Source organism: Nymphaea colorata, chromosome 3 (assembly GCF_008831285.2).
Source record: "Nymphaea colorata isolate Beijing-Zhang1983 chromosome 3, ASM883128v2, whole genome shotgun sequence".
In the NCBI taxonomy this organism is placed as follows: domain Eukaryota; kingdom Viridiplantae; phylum Streptophyta; class Magnoliopsida; order Nymphaeales; family Nymphaeaceae; genus Nymphaea; species Nymphaea colorata.
In genome coordinates, this window is record NC_045140.1 from 1,682,698 (window position 1) to 1,699,208 (window position 16,511).

The window sequence follows — 16,511 nt, forward strand, 5'->3', positions numbered from 1 at the left end:
GTAGGCAGCAACCATGATTCAGGGGTTAATAGGAGGATGGCTCAGGAAATCCAAGAGGGACTTAGAGGAGGAAGGCATGCCGTTGCAGGCAAAGATGTCGGACCAGGGAGAAAGAGAAGCACGACGGCAGACCATCATGTTCGAAGTCAGTCAAACACGATGGTGAACATCGAGTTGAAGTAAATTGGTCTTTCTTAAAAGGTAACTTGTATTAGGAAAATCTACATCAGCTTACAATTGAAGGGTGCACCTTTCTATTATGACACCGACGCAGCTCAAGACCCCGAAGGCAGAGAGAATGAAGGGCCTTCGGACTTCGGTTCAGGCGGTGGGATTGATCCTCTCGCTCACCCGAATAAGGGTGAGTGGATCAACTGGACCCTGGTGCCATCTAAAACCGGGATGCGCCCATTTCGTTTTCGGGTACACGTTGCTTTAAATTAACTATCGCGAAGATCATCTAGAAACTGAACCTCATTTTTCTGATCTTTTATGCAGTCATCAGTTAGAAATGTGAAGCTCTCTTTTATGCATGACATACAAAACAGACATCTTTGGAACGGGCTCCCACTTTTGGCGTGTGGTGGTATGAAACAATCAAGATAGACGACTTTTGCAGGAAACAACTGCCTTCTAACAAGAAATATATCCAATATACAACAGATGCAGCTTTTTGGCCTCTGAGCCCTTCTGGGCCCTGAACTAATGGAGAAAAATTGACATGCCAAGCGGCAAGAAAGCTAATTCCACCCAATGCACCAAATTAGGTCCCATTGGACACTTGCCACCACGTTTGGCAGAACTCCAATTTCGCTTCGACTACTTGTAAATTATCCTCGACCGCTCAATCGCTGCTACAGGTCGCACAGCTCCATTTTCCCTTCAACTTCCTTGTAAATTATCCTTGACTCTGCAGCCAAAGCTCTGCTTTTAGCCATTACGTATCCCGTAAGCTGGTGTTTTTCCGTAGGCATATACTTCTGTGCTCTCTCCGTGTCCCCAAGAAGCAATGCCTCCCTTGCAGGAATCACACTTTCCCACCAAAACTCCTTAAGAATACCCTGTATCAACTCCCAATAGCTAATGTCCTTGTAAACTCTAAACACTGTACTAGCTTTAGGCGTCCAGCAGTACAAGTCCACCCACTCTCTCCCCATGATCTCCAGTAAGCCCTGCACTTGCGGTAGATAGTAATATGGGGCCTTCGTCCATGGCACCCCAAGCTCTGGTTTCCCATTGTTATAGGGACATTTCACCTCTAATATCCCCACATCAGTGACAAGTCCATCAGGTGACCCACCCACCCAGCCAAATTCTTCCTCATTAGTGTGGGTAGCGAAACCAAGAACACCTACTTCATGGCCCGTGATGCTTTTGTACCTCTCAATGGCAGCTGCCTCATTAAGGACTCCCCATGTCATGGCAGAGGTATTAACGAAAGTAGATACATCCGGTTCAAATACCTTCTCATACCACAGCTCTGAGCGACGGTTTTTCCAAAATCCCAGGGCTGTACTGAAAGAGCTAGTTGTCAGTTTGTTTTTCCTCAGCTCGAACCACTCAGCTGAGCGCTGGGGAATGTCAACTGCAACTGCAGCAAGAGTCAAGTTCCTAAATTGAAGCATTCGATTTCCATTTCTTGGCACCATATGATGGAGCATTCGAAACTCTAGCACGTTGATCTTACTCATACTCTTGATAGCCAATGATCGATGGAAGGCCTTGCCAATGGTCCAGACTGATAGATAAAAGTAAACTGTGATAAGCTCATGAAAACAAGAGATCAGAGGAAAAAATGACCAGCCAAAAATGCAGAAAACTACGAGCCTAACCAAAAGAACAGGCACATCGTTGGCTGTGACCACCTCTGTTTTAAAAAAACACCAAGGAAGACAAAAACGTGGACTATCTAACAAACAAAGAAACTCCTAAGAGTGGCACAATTGTCCAAGCAAAGGGATAAGGAATCTTTCAGACTGTCTATTTTCCTTTTCAACAGCACGAATTACAGCTGAAGCACAAGATAATCCAATTACATGTCATGCCAAGATGTCCTTCCGTTGGGATCTTGATGGTCTGTGATGTTTGGAAAAATTAGGAACCAATATAACAAGAAAATCAGACTTCTTATACAACGCCAGAAATGAATATCTGAAAATCTTTTAAACTGTTCTTAGGCCTATATGTCCCATGTGGTGGTTATACTCGAAAACATGGTGATGGTTTGCAATATGAAAATTTGAAATATCAGTGGAAGCCCCACAGTTTGATCGAACTAGAATGTCATTCAAGTCATGCAAACCATGTCAGACTGTGACCAGGTAATACAGTTTATCCTGTCTAGGGTTCCAGATGTTACCTAGCATGACCTAGAACTCCTAGCATTACCATTTTCTAATAACTGCCTGTTTAAGCTAGAAGTTGGCCTAAGAAAAGAAGCCTTTTACCTTTCATTGTGAGAAAAATATGACCACCAATACAAGTATCGACTTTATCAAGGCCTACTTGAGTAGAATACACTGTTCAATTAAAGGATAGCCAAAAAAGGGTAAATAAAGAGCATTTTTCACAAATATGTAAGTAGGCTATAGAGTATTTTGTAAATATAGATTTTGAAACACTAAAAGAAGAAAGTAAATTTAAGCTTCATCATAAATAATGAGTAAACGAAGCTAGGATCCTCAGGAAATGCACATCTTATAACAAAATGAGTAATTCTCCAACTCCTTTGTCTCATTTTCTCTCTCCTTCCCTCCTTCCCTTCCACCAAGCCATCGACTTTGTTATGCGAACACAACCTAATGAAGTGAATAATTTCCTTCTCAATCAAGAAGATCAATTACTGACATACTTATGTAGATCTATAGCAAATACCAATAGAAATGCATACTTCATTTATTAGTTAAGTTGTCTTCGTCAAGGTTATCTTGGGAAAACCTTCAAAACTCAAAAAGTTTAAAAACATACAAAGAATAACAGAACATGCCAGCTAATTTTCTTAAAATTAATAAAGATTCAAAACAGGTTGTAAGATTTTATAAGAAACGAAAAGAAACAGAACCATACTCTTAAAGGCTAAAGCACATTGTGGAAGGAACTTTAAAAAAAAGGTGAAATATTGCTATAAGGTTATGGTAATCTTTTTGTAGAGGTATCAAAATATTCTCCAAACAAAAAGGGTGTATCACTCTGCCTTGGTGAAAATATAGCAATATTTTTCAAATACTGTTCATATATGTGACAGCAGTTCTAACATGGACAATTTAATGGAAAATGGATGACTATCTTGGTTTGAAGTTTTGAACCTTAAATTGGTCTAGGTTTGAGCAAGATTGACCTGGATCAGAAGTGGCAACCTATGTCAAGAGTCCTGGCAAAAATCCATTTCAGAAGCAAATGGAAGCCACTTGCATGCTACACCCTGTATTGAAATTATCTTGAACTCGAAGAGCTTGGCCCGAAATTAAGGGAAGTAATGCAGCTGACCCACTTTACGGAGAATAATGCTTGAAAATAACAGCCTTGTACTTCCATCATTGCACTTCAGCTTTTCCCCCATAGAAAAAACCAATCAAGTGCATCCACACAATTTTAAAAAGGAAAGATAGCACTGCTAGAAAGCAGAAACAACAAAAATGAAGTGAAAACAGGCCATATCCTTACCTTTGTGGCATGGGACAAAATCCAATCCTGATACAGTAAAACCACTCGTCATGGAATGTGCTATCACCTTGTTTAATGGATTAACCCTGTTTAGAGCAACATCAGTAGAAATGAACACAATAGGTTATTTGTACCATAAATAAGAACTGAAAATGAATACATTTTCTGCAAACACATAATATGGAAACAGGACTTCATTGAGCTTTCCACCATGCAAACATGGACAGCAAACGTGCTAGTCTAGATATTTAACCCATATACAAGCATCTCAAACAAAAACAGAAAACTAAGGCTATCCTTGTTATACAATCAAAGTCATAAGCTCCACATAATGCTTAGACGACCAAATCTACAGATAGCCCAGCCAAAAGAAGCTAACCAATGAGAACCTGACACATCGCTAAACCACTCCATCATAAATCGTGAACTGGTGAGTTAGTAAGAATTACATGCATAAAACAAAATTAAATGTGCCTTGGTGAATTGCACAGTGATGCGATCAGAATGCCTCCTAGCATACAGATAATCAGTCAACCAAGAAGGTTGTAGCAGTAAATTGACAACCTACGGTATTTGACTTTAGATGAAAGCTTTATTTACGTCCAGTAGCACTAACTCCAGAAAGGTCAAAAACCACAAAATGCAAAGTATTGACAATAAAGAAGGAATCGGCTGAAGCCCAAGCGTTAATGACGGAACAAGTGCATCATTGGAAGAGTTGAAAACGTGAATTTTCTAATCGCTTGATGCGTTCAAAATGCCCATATTGTACAGTGTTGCATTGATACTGCAATTCTATGTAACCAAATAAACTAAAACAACAAGGAAACTCCATAAATGTGGCTAATGGCAATGAAAAACCTGCACAATCATGTTGAAGTGGAGCAAAAAAAACAACAATGACAAGAACAACATACCAAAATAGACCATTATAAACAGTTCGCACACAATAACGAAAAAATAATGAGATTGTAATCTGATAATCGAGCAAAAAAGCATGTGTTAGTCCTTCAAAATACCATAAGGAAAAGAAAAAAGGAACCAACTAGCTACTTAAAATAACAGTTCCTACAGCCAGAGAGAAAAAAACATCGAAATGTAAAACTCGGTAGCCCGACCCCATTCTCTGCTTCTTCATAGGAACGAAAAATCACAAATGGATGCTACCATGCACAAGGACAAGCGAAAGAGACAAAGCCGACACGAGAGTGACCTTATAAACCCCTACAATGGAAAAATAGAAGCAGAAGGGGGAACCAGAGAGCAGGAGAAGGAGCTAGCCCTGTCCCCTAATCTCAAGCTCTTAGAGGCGACTGGAGTCCCAGCGAGCTCATCATTCCTAGATAGCAGAGGCAATGCCGTTTTGCCTTCTGATACCCACGAAAGCCATAAAGAATGGGTTGCTCTACTGAAAGGATTAGCAATCAGCAATTATCTGGCCGCAGATGAAACGTTAGAGATTCTGGGTGGAAAGGGTCGACATCTTCCCTCGAGAAAGAAAGCCCTGGCGGGAAAGTTACCGGGCGACACCTTGCAGAGAGAGAGAGAGAGAGAACGGGAAACCTGAACGAGCGGCGGCCGATGGCTGTCGCCGGAGCTGACCAGAGGAAGTGAGGAGCGTTGATCTATCGGACTTTATCGCGACATTTCAGTAAAAGGGCACTTTTCTTGCTGTCCTCAGAAAGATCTCATGCGACGTGGCCAAGCAGTCTCGGCAGCTCTCGTGAAAACAAAATAGTGTAAGAAAAAATGTAATTGTTTCACAACGTGAGAAAAATAAAAACTGGTTTGAGGAAGTAACAAGGTTAGAACCCAAAAGGAGATGAGCGTTACTTCATGGGAACTTTTGAATATGCAACATTGCTAGTTAACCATGTTTCCATATTTTCACCGACTAATTTGATGAGGAAATCAAATCTATCCACATCTTGGTTGTGGAAAAATATATCATTATGATGTTGATCTCAAAATATTATTTCATCCATTCAAGAGAAAGTAGCGTACTAGTCCCCATGTCCAGATGAGCCTTTGGTATTGGTGAAAGGCTTCCATTCAAGAACTTTGCAAACTTGTCTTTATTTGAAGTAGTATTAGGAGTGTGTATCGAATAGTGAAAGCTATAAAGTTTTAGGTGAAGAACATTGATCGATCTTATTATTGCAATGAAAAGCTACATGGCACTGGTCTATGTCTGATATAAGCAATGGATATAGGTAGGCATCAGTCAGGGCTGGGGGAGGGGGAGGGCGGGCACCTAGGTCATGACCCCATCCCAACTAATTGAAAAAAAAAATTACATTACAACAATTAAAAATTTTTAGTTGCGTAATGTATTTTTTATATTCGGATTTAGTTTGGCCCTACCCAGATAAGTTCATTGGACCGCTTGGTCTGTCCCTAAAAAAAAATCTCAGTTTCACCCCTAACCTAAGTCTAACGTCATCATAATAAAACTTTTACAAAGGTTTACACAAGCTGGTGTAGACAACTGTTCCCACCATCCATGGTTGATTGGCTTATGTGTGTATTCAATAATTCACCTATCAAGGTATTTTAAGCTCTAATTGATAGAATTAGTCAAAGTATTTATCTATAGATTTAGATGGGATTTGTCAGGTGTTATTGGTAATACAAATAAGCCAAATGCAAATAGTTCAATAAAAGAAAGTGAATTTACTTCAAACCCTCATTGCACAAACGTGGGCTAAATTGTGTTCGCTGGCTCCTCAAACATTGTTTATACGACACCCACACAACACCTGTCTTTTCAAAGACATCCGATAAAATTGGAACAATACACTAGGACATGGCATAGGATTTTTTATAAGGGTCATTGAAATAAAAGGGGCATTGATACTACCACGTGTAAAATAACAGAGTAAGTTCTATCTTTTCTTTAATGCACCATGTGCACCATGTCAGTAAAAGTGTTATTACTTTAGTGACATTGGTTTTTTCACATCTTGATTTTACAGAAGTTCGTAATAAAACGTCAATGGGATGTTTTGCTTGTTTTTATTGATGTTTTATGATTTATAATTTAGTTTATATAAAAATTTAAAAAAAATTATATTTCGGCCGTTGTATAATTTTGAAATTACTTTGTTCCCCTAATGACAAATTTTCTCACGATACAACCTTTGTAGAGCTTATAACATATTCCTAGCTAAACAAATATAATATTTGTCATTTTTTTTTCCTTTTCTTATTATACAAAACAAGGTTTTATTCCCTCTCCTTTCACTTTTATCTAACTGAAATTCTGAAAATTTCGTCGGGAAATCTGACGGAAGAATTTAAAATCGAACCATTTTCCGTCCTCCCCTCACGGCTGCCCAACAGCGTCACTTGCCACCACCGCCGCTTCTCGGAGGGCGTTAGGACGATGGCGTGACGTCGGCTCTGTGCACCCTCTGGTTAACCTTGGTTAGCCGTAATAACAGAGAAAATTACGAAAATATCCACATCATCCCCTCCCAACTCTTTACCAGACAGAGAGAGAATCCTTCCTTCTTTCCTTTCGTCATCCCTGCCCTCGTCTTTTCTGTTTTATGTTTCTCCTGGGAATTGCCTCTCTTTTGCACCAAGAACTACCATAGAGGAGTAAGGTGGGAACTGACGCATCCGCTGCGATTTTCTCTCTCATTCGGCACTCAGATCTTCTTCTGCTTCCGCTTCTCTTTCTATGCTGAAGAAGCCACCGAAAGAAGGGATAGATTACGAGGTGGAGCGTTAATTTTGTTTCTTATGTTTCTGTTCCTTGTGTATGTGTATTGGGAGGAGGGGTTTTGCTGCATTCGCGTTGTTTCTCGGTTTCCGGTTCTTCGTGGTTCGTCTTTCGTGCTTTTTCGTCTATGCCCCTTTTTTTTGAGGTTTTGAGAATGCCGGAGGCGGTCAATACAGACGATCTGCTGACATGTTGACTTACTAAATTGGTTCTGATTTTCGTCGTGTCTTTTTGTGTTCTTATCTTGCTTCTACTGTTCGTGGTGAGTTTGAGATTACTGTGGCGTTCGCAATGTGGAACCTTTAAGCTTCGGATTCCCGTAATTGAGATAGTTTTACACCCCTGACCTGGAATTCTTGTCATCTTTTCTCGATGGCTGGGGTTTGGTTCTTCTGGCAAACATTTCGTGTCTTTTTGAGGTCTCTACTCTGCCAATTATAGAGGGCAGGGAATGAGAAGTGTGAATCATTTTGCTTGAGCTTGTTCAATTTTTTCGTCATGTTTAGCGCAGAGATCCGGTGATTTCTTGTTGAAGATATTTTAATAGTCATCAGCTGTCTATTTTTTTGATATTCCTGTGATCCGTGGCTTCTTATTCCTGTGATCTGCGGCCTCGCATTGCATGAAATGAATGCGATAAGAAGATAGCGTGAAAATTTGTTTGAAATTCTGAACTGATCAGCTGAGTGACGCTATGGTGTTATAGATCATCCATGTAAGTAGAACTGGTGCTTGATTGGAGTGATCCCTCTCTACTCTTTAGTGGAATGCCTGGTCAGTTCTTCCTTTTGTAATTCATTTGTTCATAGTATGGCAGCCAAGTTCGCTTTCTGGTGGTTTAAATCTGTCAAAAGAGAAAAGAGGAAAAAAAAGAAAGTGTTTCAAATGCTAGGCTTAGTTTAGCTTTTTCTCTATGTTTGGATGGTACTGTGTCTTCCACTGGCATTATAGACTGTTAGTTCGTGGTCAAGAATGTGATTATATCCTGATGCATATTTGATCAGCACACTTCATCTGTGAGTTATGATTAGATGTGACTATCTCAGTGTACTGACTATCTCAGTGTACTTTATTCATCGTATATTTGTTGATGTACCAAATAAGTGTTGAACTAGGTCTTACTTTATGTTTGAAACTTTCAGAAATTAAATGTATCATTTAGTGTGCTGGAGATGGTAAACCCCATTATGGGGCATATGTTGGTTATTTTTCATTGTTAGTCCCTGTTCAAGTTCCCTAAATTCAGTTGTTCCTTTTCGGAACTCTTGCATAATGAGATTACTTTGCTACTTGTTTTCGAAAAGTTATCTTCCCTTCCAAAGATTTTTCTGTAATAAAAAATACCCACTTTGAAGAGCTTTTGGCACCTTTTATCCTTGATTTTTTGAATCTTACCCCAAGGCTTTGTGGATGATTCATTTGAGTTATGATGGTTTCTTTCACCTGTATTCGAACTTAACCTCCATAATCATTGGGTGTGGGCTATGGAAAACTAGGGAGAATTCTAAAACAGGTAGAAGGCAGGGATAGTTTGTTTGTAGCCTGTAAGGAACTGTTTTACTTAAAAAAATGAAAATTCTTAATTTACCTTTTTTTTTTCGAGAAAGCCCAGAACCCAGTTTTCCAAATTCTGTATAACCTGGTTACTGCACCCTACAATGGATGGTGCCACAGCCACAAAGGTCAGGAATTTGGTTTGCCATGTCAGCCAGACAGGCTTATGATGATAGCTTTTCTGGCAGCAGCTGGATGCATTGTAAGGCATGTGCAGGTGTGGTTGTGCCATTTTTTCAAATAACTCGGCTGTGGGTGTTTGTCTTTATATACTATACAGAGTACACACACACACACACGTAAGAACTAAGAAGTTTATCTGAACTAGAGAATAATAAACTTCAATGATCATTACAATTATGAACAGTTTCACTGACAGTTTGTGCTGCTAAAGCTCTACGCAACACACACACACACTCACACACACACACACACACACACATAGGAACATTGGTAATACCAGACCACTTAGGTAAGAGACAAAAAATGACCCACAGCGCACAACTAGGTGCACACCCTACTCAGGTCCGGCAGCTATTTGCAGCACCATGTGACATAGAATGCACCATACATCTAAGTAGCTATGCTGCACCAAGTTTGTGGCACACAAATTCTTGTTTTAGTTGGACAACTAAAGGTTGATTTATGAAAACCTGCTAGTACTTAAATGTGTAATGGTAACCTTATGCAAAAGCATCATTTTTATCTTTTTAAAGTTGAAGCGTGGAATTTATCGCTCAACAATATGTGGCGTAAATTTTCTTTGAATTTACCGTTGTGCTTCCGCAAAATGCTCATGCATGTTGTGAACCTTGTATTGCTGTGTTCTGAAAAACTATAAAACATGACATAGCAGTGATGTGTTTCTTTTTTAGATGTCTGCCAAGATATTATTCATTTATGAACTTTATTTTAAGTTTTCATACTTGTGCATGCGTGTGTGTGTGTGTATGTGTATGTTTGCATATATTGATTATATGTATCTATATATATAGTGCATGTGCATCAGTCAGGTTATCTATTCAGAGATAAAGGCTTGACTGGTTGTTTATCTTGCTAATGTGATCATAATGCTCTATATTTTGTAGTTATGATGCTTGTACAGAGGTTTGTTTTGATGCTTCTTATTGCTATCTTCAGACATGGCTCTTGTTGTTGCAAGCGACAATGGAAGTAATGAGAGTGATTGTCCTATAAAAGATGTCATTGATCTGGAGGACAGTAGTTTGATACCAAAAGTTGGTATGGAGTTTGATGATGATGTTCATGCATATGAGTTTTACAATATGTATGCTCACAGACAAGGTTTCAGTGTCCGGATTCGTTCATGGGATAAGAACAGCAAAGGGCAGATCACACGTAAGACGTTCGTATGTAACAGGGAAGGATATACCTTGAGAAAAGGGGGTTCTGCTAGAGTTAGAACTGATGCTAGATGTGGTTGCCTTGCACGAATGATTGTAAAGAAAGGCGCAAATGGCAAGTTGTATATTGCACAATTTGAACCTACACACAACCATCAAGTTGTTAGTTCTAACAAGGTGAACATGTTGTGGTCACATCGACGAAAAATGCTTTCAGCATATGCAGATTTGGCAGAGAAGTCTGGTGTAGGTGTCAAAGATGCATGTACACATTCGGGAAAACAAAATGGTGATAGTAAGGAATCAGCACAGTTACCACTGGAGTACAGGAACTATTTGAGGAGAAAACGTTCCATAACTCCAAAATATGGTGATGTGGGGGCTCTTTTGCAATATCTACAAGATAAATCTGCAAATGACCCTGCATTTTTTAGTGCAATACAACTTGATAAAGATGAGCTCATAACAAACATTTTTTGGGCAGATGCACGATCAAGGGCAGATTATGATTGTTTTGGGGATGTTGTTTGCTTCGACACCTCTTTGAGAGCTAATAAACACGGCTGGCCTATTGCACTATTTACTGGGGTAAATCATCATAAACAAAGTATTATTTTTGGCACCACCTTGTTGTATGATCAGTCTGTTGCATCGTTTGAGTGGTTGTTTAAGACTTTTGAAGGAGCCATGAAAGGAAAACAACCTTGCGTAATATTAACTGATCAAGATCAAGCAATAACAAATGTTATACTCAAGGTATGGCCTAATACATCCCATCGGTTGTGTGTATTGCATATCTTTCAGAGTGGTACAAGGCACTTGGGCCCTGTTTTTAATAGCGGGAATGACCTCAGGAATGACTTCAGCAATTGCTTGTTTCATTGTGATGATCATGATGGGTTCATGTCTGCATGGCAAAACATGCTAAAGAAGCACAAAATTGTGGACAATGAATGGTTAGGTAACTTGTTCAAGGAAAAAGAAAAATGGGCATTAGCTTATGGGAGGGACACATTTTGTGCTGATATGAATGCCACTGAATTAAATGAAAGCATAAATAATCTTTTAAAAAGGTACTTAAACTCAAAGCTGGACATGTTAACTTTTCTCAACAATTATGAAGAGCTTGTGGATGATCAAAGGAGAGAGGAGTTCAAAGAGGACAATAAAGCAAGAGAAACAGCCCCAGCAATGTTGTACACAAATCTATTGAGAGAAGCTGCAAAAGTTTACACACCTACAATTTTTGAAATGGTGAGAAAGGAGGCATTGGGTGTTTTGGACTGTAATGTTGACTGTTTGAGTGAAGATGCATACAAGTCAAAGTATAAAGTCACATCAATGCAGAGTGTTAAGGACCACATTGTTAGTTTTGACTCATCTAATTTCACTATTTCCTGCAGTTGCAAAAAATTCGAGTTCATAGGAATTTTATGTTGTCATGCTTTGAAAGTTCTTGATCATCTAAAAGTTAAACAAATTCCAGAACGATACATATTGAAAAGGTGGACAAAAAATGCTAAAAGTGGTGTAACAACTCATGTTATGGTCCAGACTGATGATGATAAGTTACATTTAGCAGTGCGTTTTAACATTGTACATGATGTTTTGACTAAGCTTGCAACAAGGGCCTTGAAAAACAAAGAGGCATGCAAGTACCTTGAAGATCAGGCCATGATTATCATAGACGGAGTAGAAAGCATGTTGAAAAAGAATATGGAAGAAGATACATCTTAGCAATCTCATTCAGTCAATTGAATGTGTGAGTATGAATCTTCTGATTGTCCTCTTCAGCAATCAAACGTGATTCTTATCACACACATAACTTCCAAACAAGTAAACAAGTATGATAAGAGATTTAGAAACAAGTGGCAGGAGGGGAAGACTCATGATCTTATCTCTTGTTGGGCAAGATATGATTGAGAAAAGAAAAATGAAGAAGATTGAGAAGATGTAATGTCTGTTAGAGGACAACGTATCACAAGTCCTCATGGTCTGTATGTTTGGATCTGTTGACTTTGAAATTGTTCACTTTTTGGTATCTTCATATCTTCTATTTTCTATACTAACATTAGGTTTATATTTCCTGTGATGTAGAGAAGGACATACATGAAGAGCCAGATGGTTATATGTATTTGCACCAAGAAATCCTCCTTTTGGAGATTTTATTGTGTGCACATTGAAATGCAGGTAAATTTTGGTCTAGCCTGAATTAAAGATTTTATGTTTCTTTGTACTACGCTTTCATATGTATTTCCACCAAGCAATCCTCCTTTTAGATTTGTATGCACAAGGGAATGCAGGTAAATTTTGGTCTAGCTTGAACTAAAATGTTTGTTTTTTGTACTATGCTCGATATTTCTTGTCGTCAGATATGAGGCTGAGTTTCTAGCAAATCCATAAGTCTTAGAGAAATGTTCTTTTATTATTAATGGATGCACTGAGTTCATGGACATTTTAGACCATCTCAAAGGAGCAAATTCTACTTGATTAAGAGTTTGTTTCAAATGGGTGACCTTGTAAGTCTGGGCAACAGGCTAGATCCTGGTTGGTCAAAAACAGGTCTTTATCTGCCTTTATATTTACAACTTGCCACGGTCAAGTGGTCTCACAGGTTTTCTCGAGGACCATAATAAGATAAAATGGTGATTTCAGGCAGAAAAAAGCCTTAATTGAGGTTGCTTTGGAAGACAAAAGGTGGAACCTAGTTACTTTGCAGTTTCCCTCTTGTTTGGTTCTCAAAACAGGGTTTCAGTGAAAAGTATAGAACAAAATATTACAAATGAGAAAAAGCTGTCTTTTTCGAGCCTAGCAGTTCAGAATGGACCGGCTGAGATCACCTATGTTATAGTGACCTGATTGGCTGCTCTCTAGTTGGTTGGAGGCCGTAAAATGGCTTGAATATTCAAAAAGATTTTAAAAGAAAATTAGAACAATTTCTATTTTACTGGCCAGAAAGCAGGCCGGATAAGGCTGCCTGTCCCGGGCTACCTTACCTGGCCTATTTTCCAGCAGTGGCTAAGAAGTGGTGAAATAAAAAAGAACGGATGAGAGAAAAAAAAAATTCTGGCTGTCCCCAGCAAATGATTGCAAAGTAACTATGTTATCCCACCACCACCAATGTCATGGGATATTAGAATTAAAGGGGGAGGGGGACTGTGGTCGAGCATGGAGGCTTCTTGGGCTGTTATGGCTCATGAACAGCCTTCTGGTGTGGCCCAGCCTTATATCTAAGCTGAAGTTAGTCAATATGTTGATGCAGCATCAGTTTGTCCATGAGAGTGAATTGAAAATTTCAGTTTTCAGAGGAAGAAAACAAATTTACAAACAAGTGAGCCAGCAAAACAGTCAGATATTCTACATGTTCGTGTCATACTTTCTATTGTCTCCTTGCTGGATTTGTGTAATTTCAGCATTTCTCATTTCTTTTGTTTATCTGCCAATTCTAAAATTTAGTCCTAAAAAAGTTCCTTGAAAATATTTGGTGCAGTTGCAGCAGGCCTAGAAATTATCATTTATCTGCTTTCGCAAGGGCCATGATGAGTGAAGACACCCTTTGCTGAGGTTAGTAATTTGCAACTGATGATGCCTAATTGAGACACCATTTCTTCTGGCACTTCATGCACATTGGAGATCTCTTCTTTTAGGTATAGCCTCATTGAAACAGGCTCAGCATGGCCTTCTGGGGATGCTTTCAGAATAGTCTATTCCTAGTTCTGGTGCTTGTTTGGAATTTTGATTGTCACCTTAATGCATGACTGGCTATTCTTTAGTGCACACCTGAGTTTTGTCTTGGTGTTTCTGCTGATATCGAAGGTGACATTGCTTGAGAGTTGAGACAGCTGCTGCCTCTGTGGATAATAGTTCTTGAATTGGTGTTGCCATCATATTACATGATTAATTGAGACGGCTGTTTCTTTTCCTGCACTGGGCTTCTCCACATTGATGATGCAGCATTTCAAGATTGCAGTACTCGAACTTCACATCCTATGACACACATGCTGCAGTTGAAGAGGCGTTGAATCTCCACTTGTTAGTTGTTTTCATCTTCATGCTCGTAATATTGTTCTTCTTTCTGACATTTTGTGGGTGCTTCTGGATCAACAAAGGATCAGTTTTTTTGTGGTAGTAGGACTTTTGCTGTCAAACATGATGGGTGAACTCTCAGGATGCAATGATGCTTGTTTCACCCTTAGCTTTCCTTGACATGCAGAATCACAATTCTTGCCAATTATTTGTCTATAACCATTCTCCTTCATGCAAGACCACGGCGAGTGAAAACAGGGTTCTTATATTGGCTAGGTGTTCTGGTTGGTTCAAGACCTGATAGCACTTCGAGTAAAGTCACCAAAAAAGATGTGGACCTGTTGCAACTTGATCGGATGGAAAGATTTGAAAAGCAGTGCCATCAGATTCTCTTTGCTGTTTGCGCCCCACTGTTATGGCAGGTAAGCATTCCGGTCTATGCATATTCAGCCAGCACCCTGCACTTCTGCACTGCCATATCCTTGTTTTTTTAGACTGAAATTGATCTGACAAAAAATCCAGGTGCATGAGGAGAACCGGATTTGGATTTTAATTTTGTAGATATACTGGTCTGGTGGAACGGAGATGATTATGTATCCTAAAGATACGTAGCCAAAACTTAATTTGAATTATGTATAATATAACATATGCGCTATGTTGTCTCAGTATGTGAAAGTCCAAAAGGACAATCAGAGGTGATCTAACTTCTAAGTATGTTGGATATTGGTATCCCGATTATTTGATTTTGCTTCTGTAGCATAAAGTAAGATGACTGATGTTACTTTTATTAAGCACTTATTGCTAACCATATTAATGAGGAAGATGCGGTCATCAAGGGGGTTGGCGCAATGGTCGAGGGGCTTGGTAGGCGGCTAGTTCCTGTTTTGAATCCTTAGGGCATGAACTCTTTGTGCTGGAAAAATAAGGGGGTGAGGTGTACCACTAACATGCAAGCTGAAACATGGTGGGGAAGGCCATCTGAGAAACCAAAGCTGGCCTCGTACCTTAGGAGGATGAGGGTTTGGGTGGAGATTTCAATTCTCTGGTAGGGTCAAATGTTCCTCATGCTTACTCAAGAATGAAAAACATGTTGCTTTATCTAACTTGGGCCGTGACCAGTTTGCACGCCTTCAATTGAAACTGAGTACAGACTCCACTGAACCTTTTATTAGCTATTCATGGTGTTCCAACACAACTGTATCAAACAAAATTCCAGGTTTGATTCTCAGATTGGATCTCATTAGGTTTGATTTTCATATTGGATCTCATCGGCAACAGACAGGTGTTTCTGCTGAATTCAGAGAGTCAATTGAGGATGAAAGTTCAAGGATTGACACTGCAGAAATACCTCCTTTTAACTAACTGGGTATTTTCCAGATGACATGATCTGTTTTTCCCCATGTTTCTCTGCACTTGCCTTGGGATTAACCTGAGAAGGTCTGATATTTCTTGCATAGGTTTGAAAAATAATACAATTTATTCAAGAAATTGTCAATATTCCCTTCGGCAATTTCTAGAGAGATGGTTTGCTAATAAATTAAGAGATAACATTCATATAGTGATCACAAATGTTTGAAATCCGTATTATGCAAGTGCTGCTTCACCATTCCACCTCTTACTAAATATATGCGGCCATCAATCCAATCTCTTCCATTACCAGGCTGCTTTCCCCCTTGGACTAGAACTACCACATACTTTATCACATCAATTCTTATTGGACCATGTTATGGGTTTTCATAATTTCAAAATGTTTTCTAAACTTATACATGTAATATTTGCAGTTTGCTTGGTAAGAAACACTGCAAGAAAAGTACTCTAGTCTACTTGAAAAGGTACATCTATGGCAATGTTTCTAACGGTTGACACCAATCATGTTTGGCTTTATTATTTTCTTTCTCGATCATTTTCCCCAAGGTTTATGTTCATCTCTCTTTAATTAGATAAGTCCTGTAGTCCTTCAACATGTGATTCCGTTTATTATGGTTTTACTTTGCCTTCTAGTTCACAAAACATCCAATCCCTTTCTTTCACCAAGCAAGTTCAAAGAGAAACCCAGACATGAGACGAAAATGCTTTTTAGGAGCAACTGGAAAACCCCATGCGCTTCCTTCATCCAATGTTGTCCAACCATAGGTCCATAGCATCGTCTTCTCCAAGGAGAAACTTGTGGAATTTGA

General features: G+C 39.2%; 2 protein-coding genes across 10 annotated transcripts; one reads left to right on the forward strand and one right to left on the reverse strand.

The window, feature by feature from the left end:
- Positions 1–584: 584 nt before the first annotated feature.
- On the reverse strand, positions 585–5,385 carry LOC116251316 (uncharacterized). Of its 2 annotated transcripts, none has more exons than XM_031625503.2 (3): positions 5,227–5,385; positions 3,664–3,749; positions 585–1,738 (listed from the first exon to the last, which is right to left on the reverse strand). In XM_031625503.2, the coding sequence occupies exons 2-3, from the start codon at positions 3,713–3,715 to the stop codon at positions 855–857; spliced, it is 936 nt and encodes a 311-aa protein (XP_031481363.1). In that variant the 5' UTR covers positions 3,716–3,749; positions 5,227–5,385; the 3' UTR covers positions 585–854. The 2 variants fall into 2 exon arrangements, with proteins under 2 accessions (XP_031481363.1, XP_049933068.1); XM_050077111.1 differs by lacking the exon at positions 5,227–5,385 and adding an exon at positions 4,877–5,212.
- A 1,585-nt stretch (positions 5,386–6,970) lies between these two features.
- LOC116250739 (protein FAR1-RELATED SEQUENCE 5-like) lies at positions 6,971–15,101 on the forward strand. 8 transcript variants are annotated; one of them, XM_031624638.2, is made up of 6 exons: positions 6,971–7,387; positions 10,085–11,562; positions 12,406–12,498; positions 13,799–13,872; positions 14,125–14,756; positions 14,857–15,101. In XM_031624638.2, the coding sequence occupies exons 2-4, from the start codon at positions 10,087–10,089 to the stop codon at positions 13,811–13,813; spliced, it is 1,584 nt and encodes a 527-aa protein (XP_031480498.1). In that variant the 5' UTR covers positions 6,971–7,387; positions 10,085–10,086; the 3' UTR covers positions 13,814–13,872; positions 14,125–14,756; positions 14,857–15,101. The 8 variants fall into 8 exon arrangements, with proteins under 8 accessions (XP_031480498.1, XP_049932967.1, XP_031480499.1 ...); XM_050077010.1 differs by having other exon boundaries at positions 14,522–14,756; XM_031624639.2 differs by having other exon boundaries at positions 14,611–14,756.
- Positions 15,102–16,511: the final 1,410 nt, after the last annotated feature.

What these genes read in the sequence shown, in the direction of transcription:
- LOC116251316 (XM_031625503.2), bottom strand. Translation starts at nt 3,715, where the DNA reads ATGACGAGTGGTTTTACTGTATCAGGATTGGATTTTGTCCCATGCCAC. An exon ending in TTTTGTCCCATGCCACAAAG is followed by an intron (nt 1,739 to 3,663) that starts GTAAGGATATGG and finishes TTTATCTATCAG; the next exon opens with TCTGGACCATTGGCAAGGCC.
- LOC116250739 (XM_031624633.2), top strand. Translation starts at nt 10,087, where the DNA reads ATGGCTCTTGTTGTTGCAAGCGACAATGGAAGTAATGAGAGTGATTGT.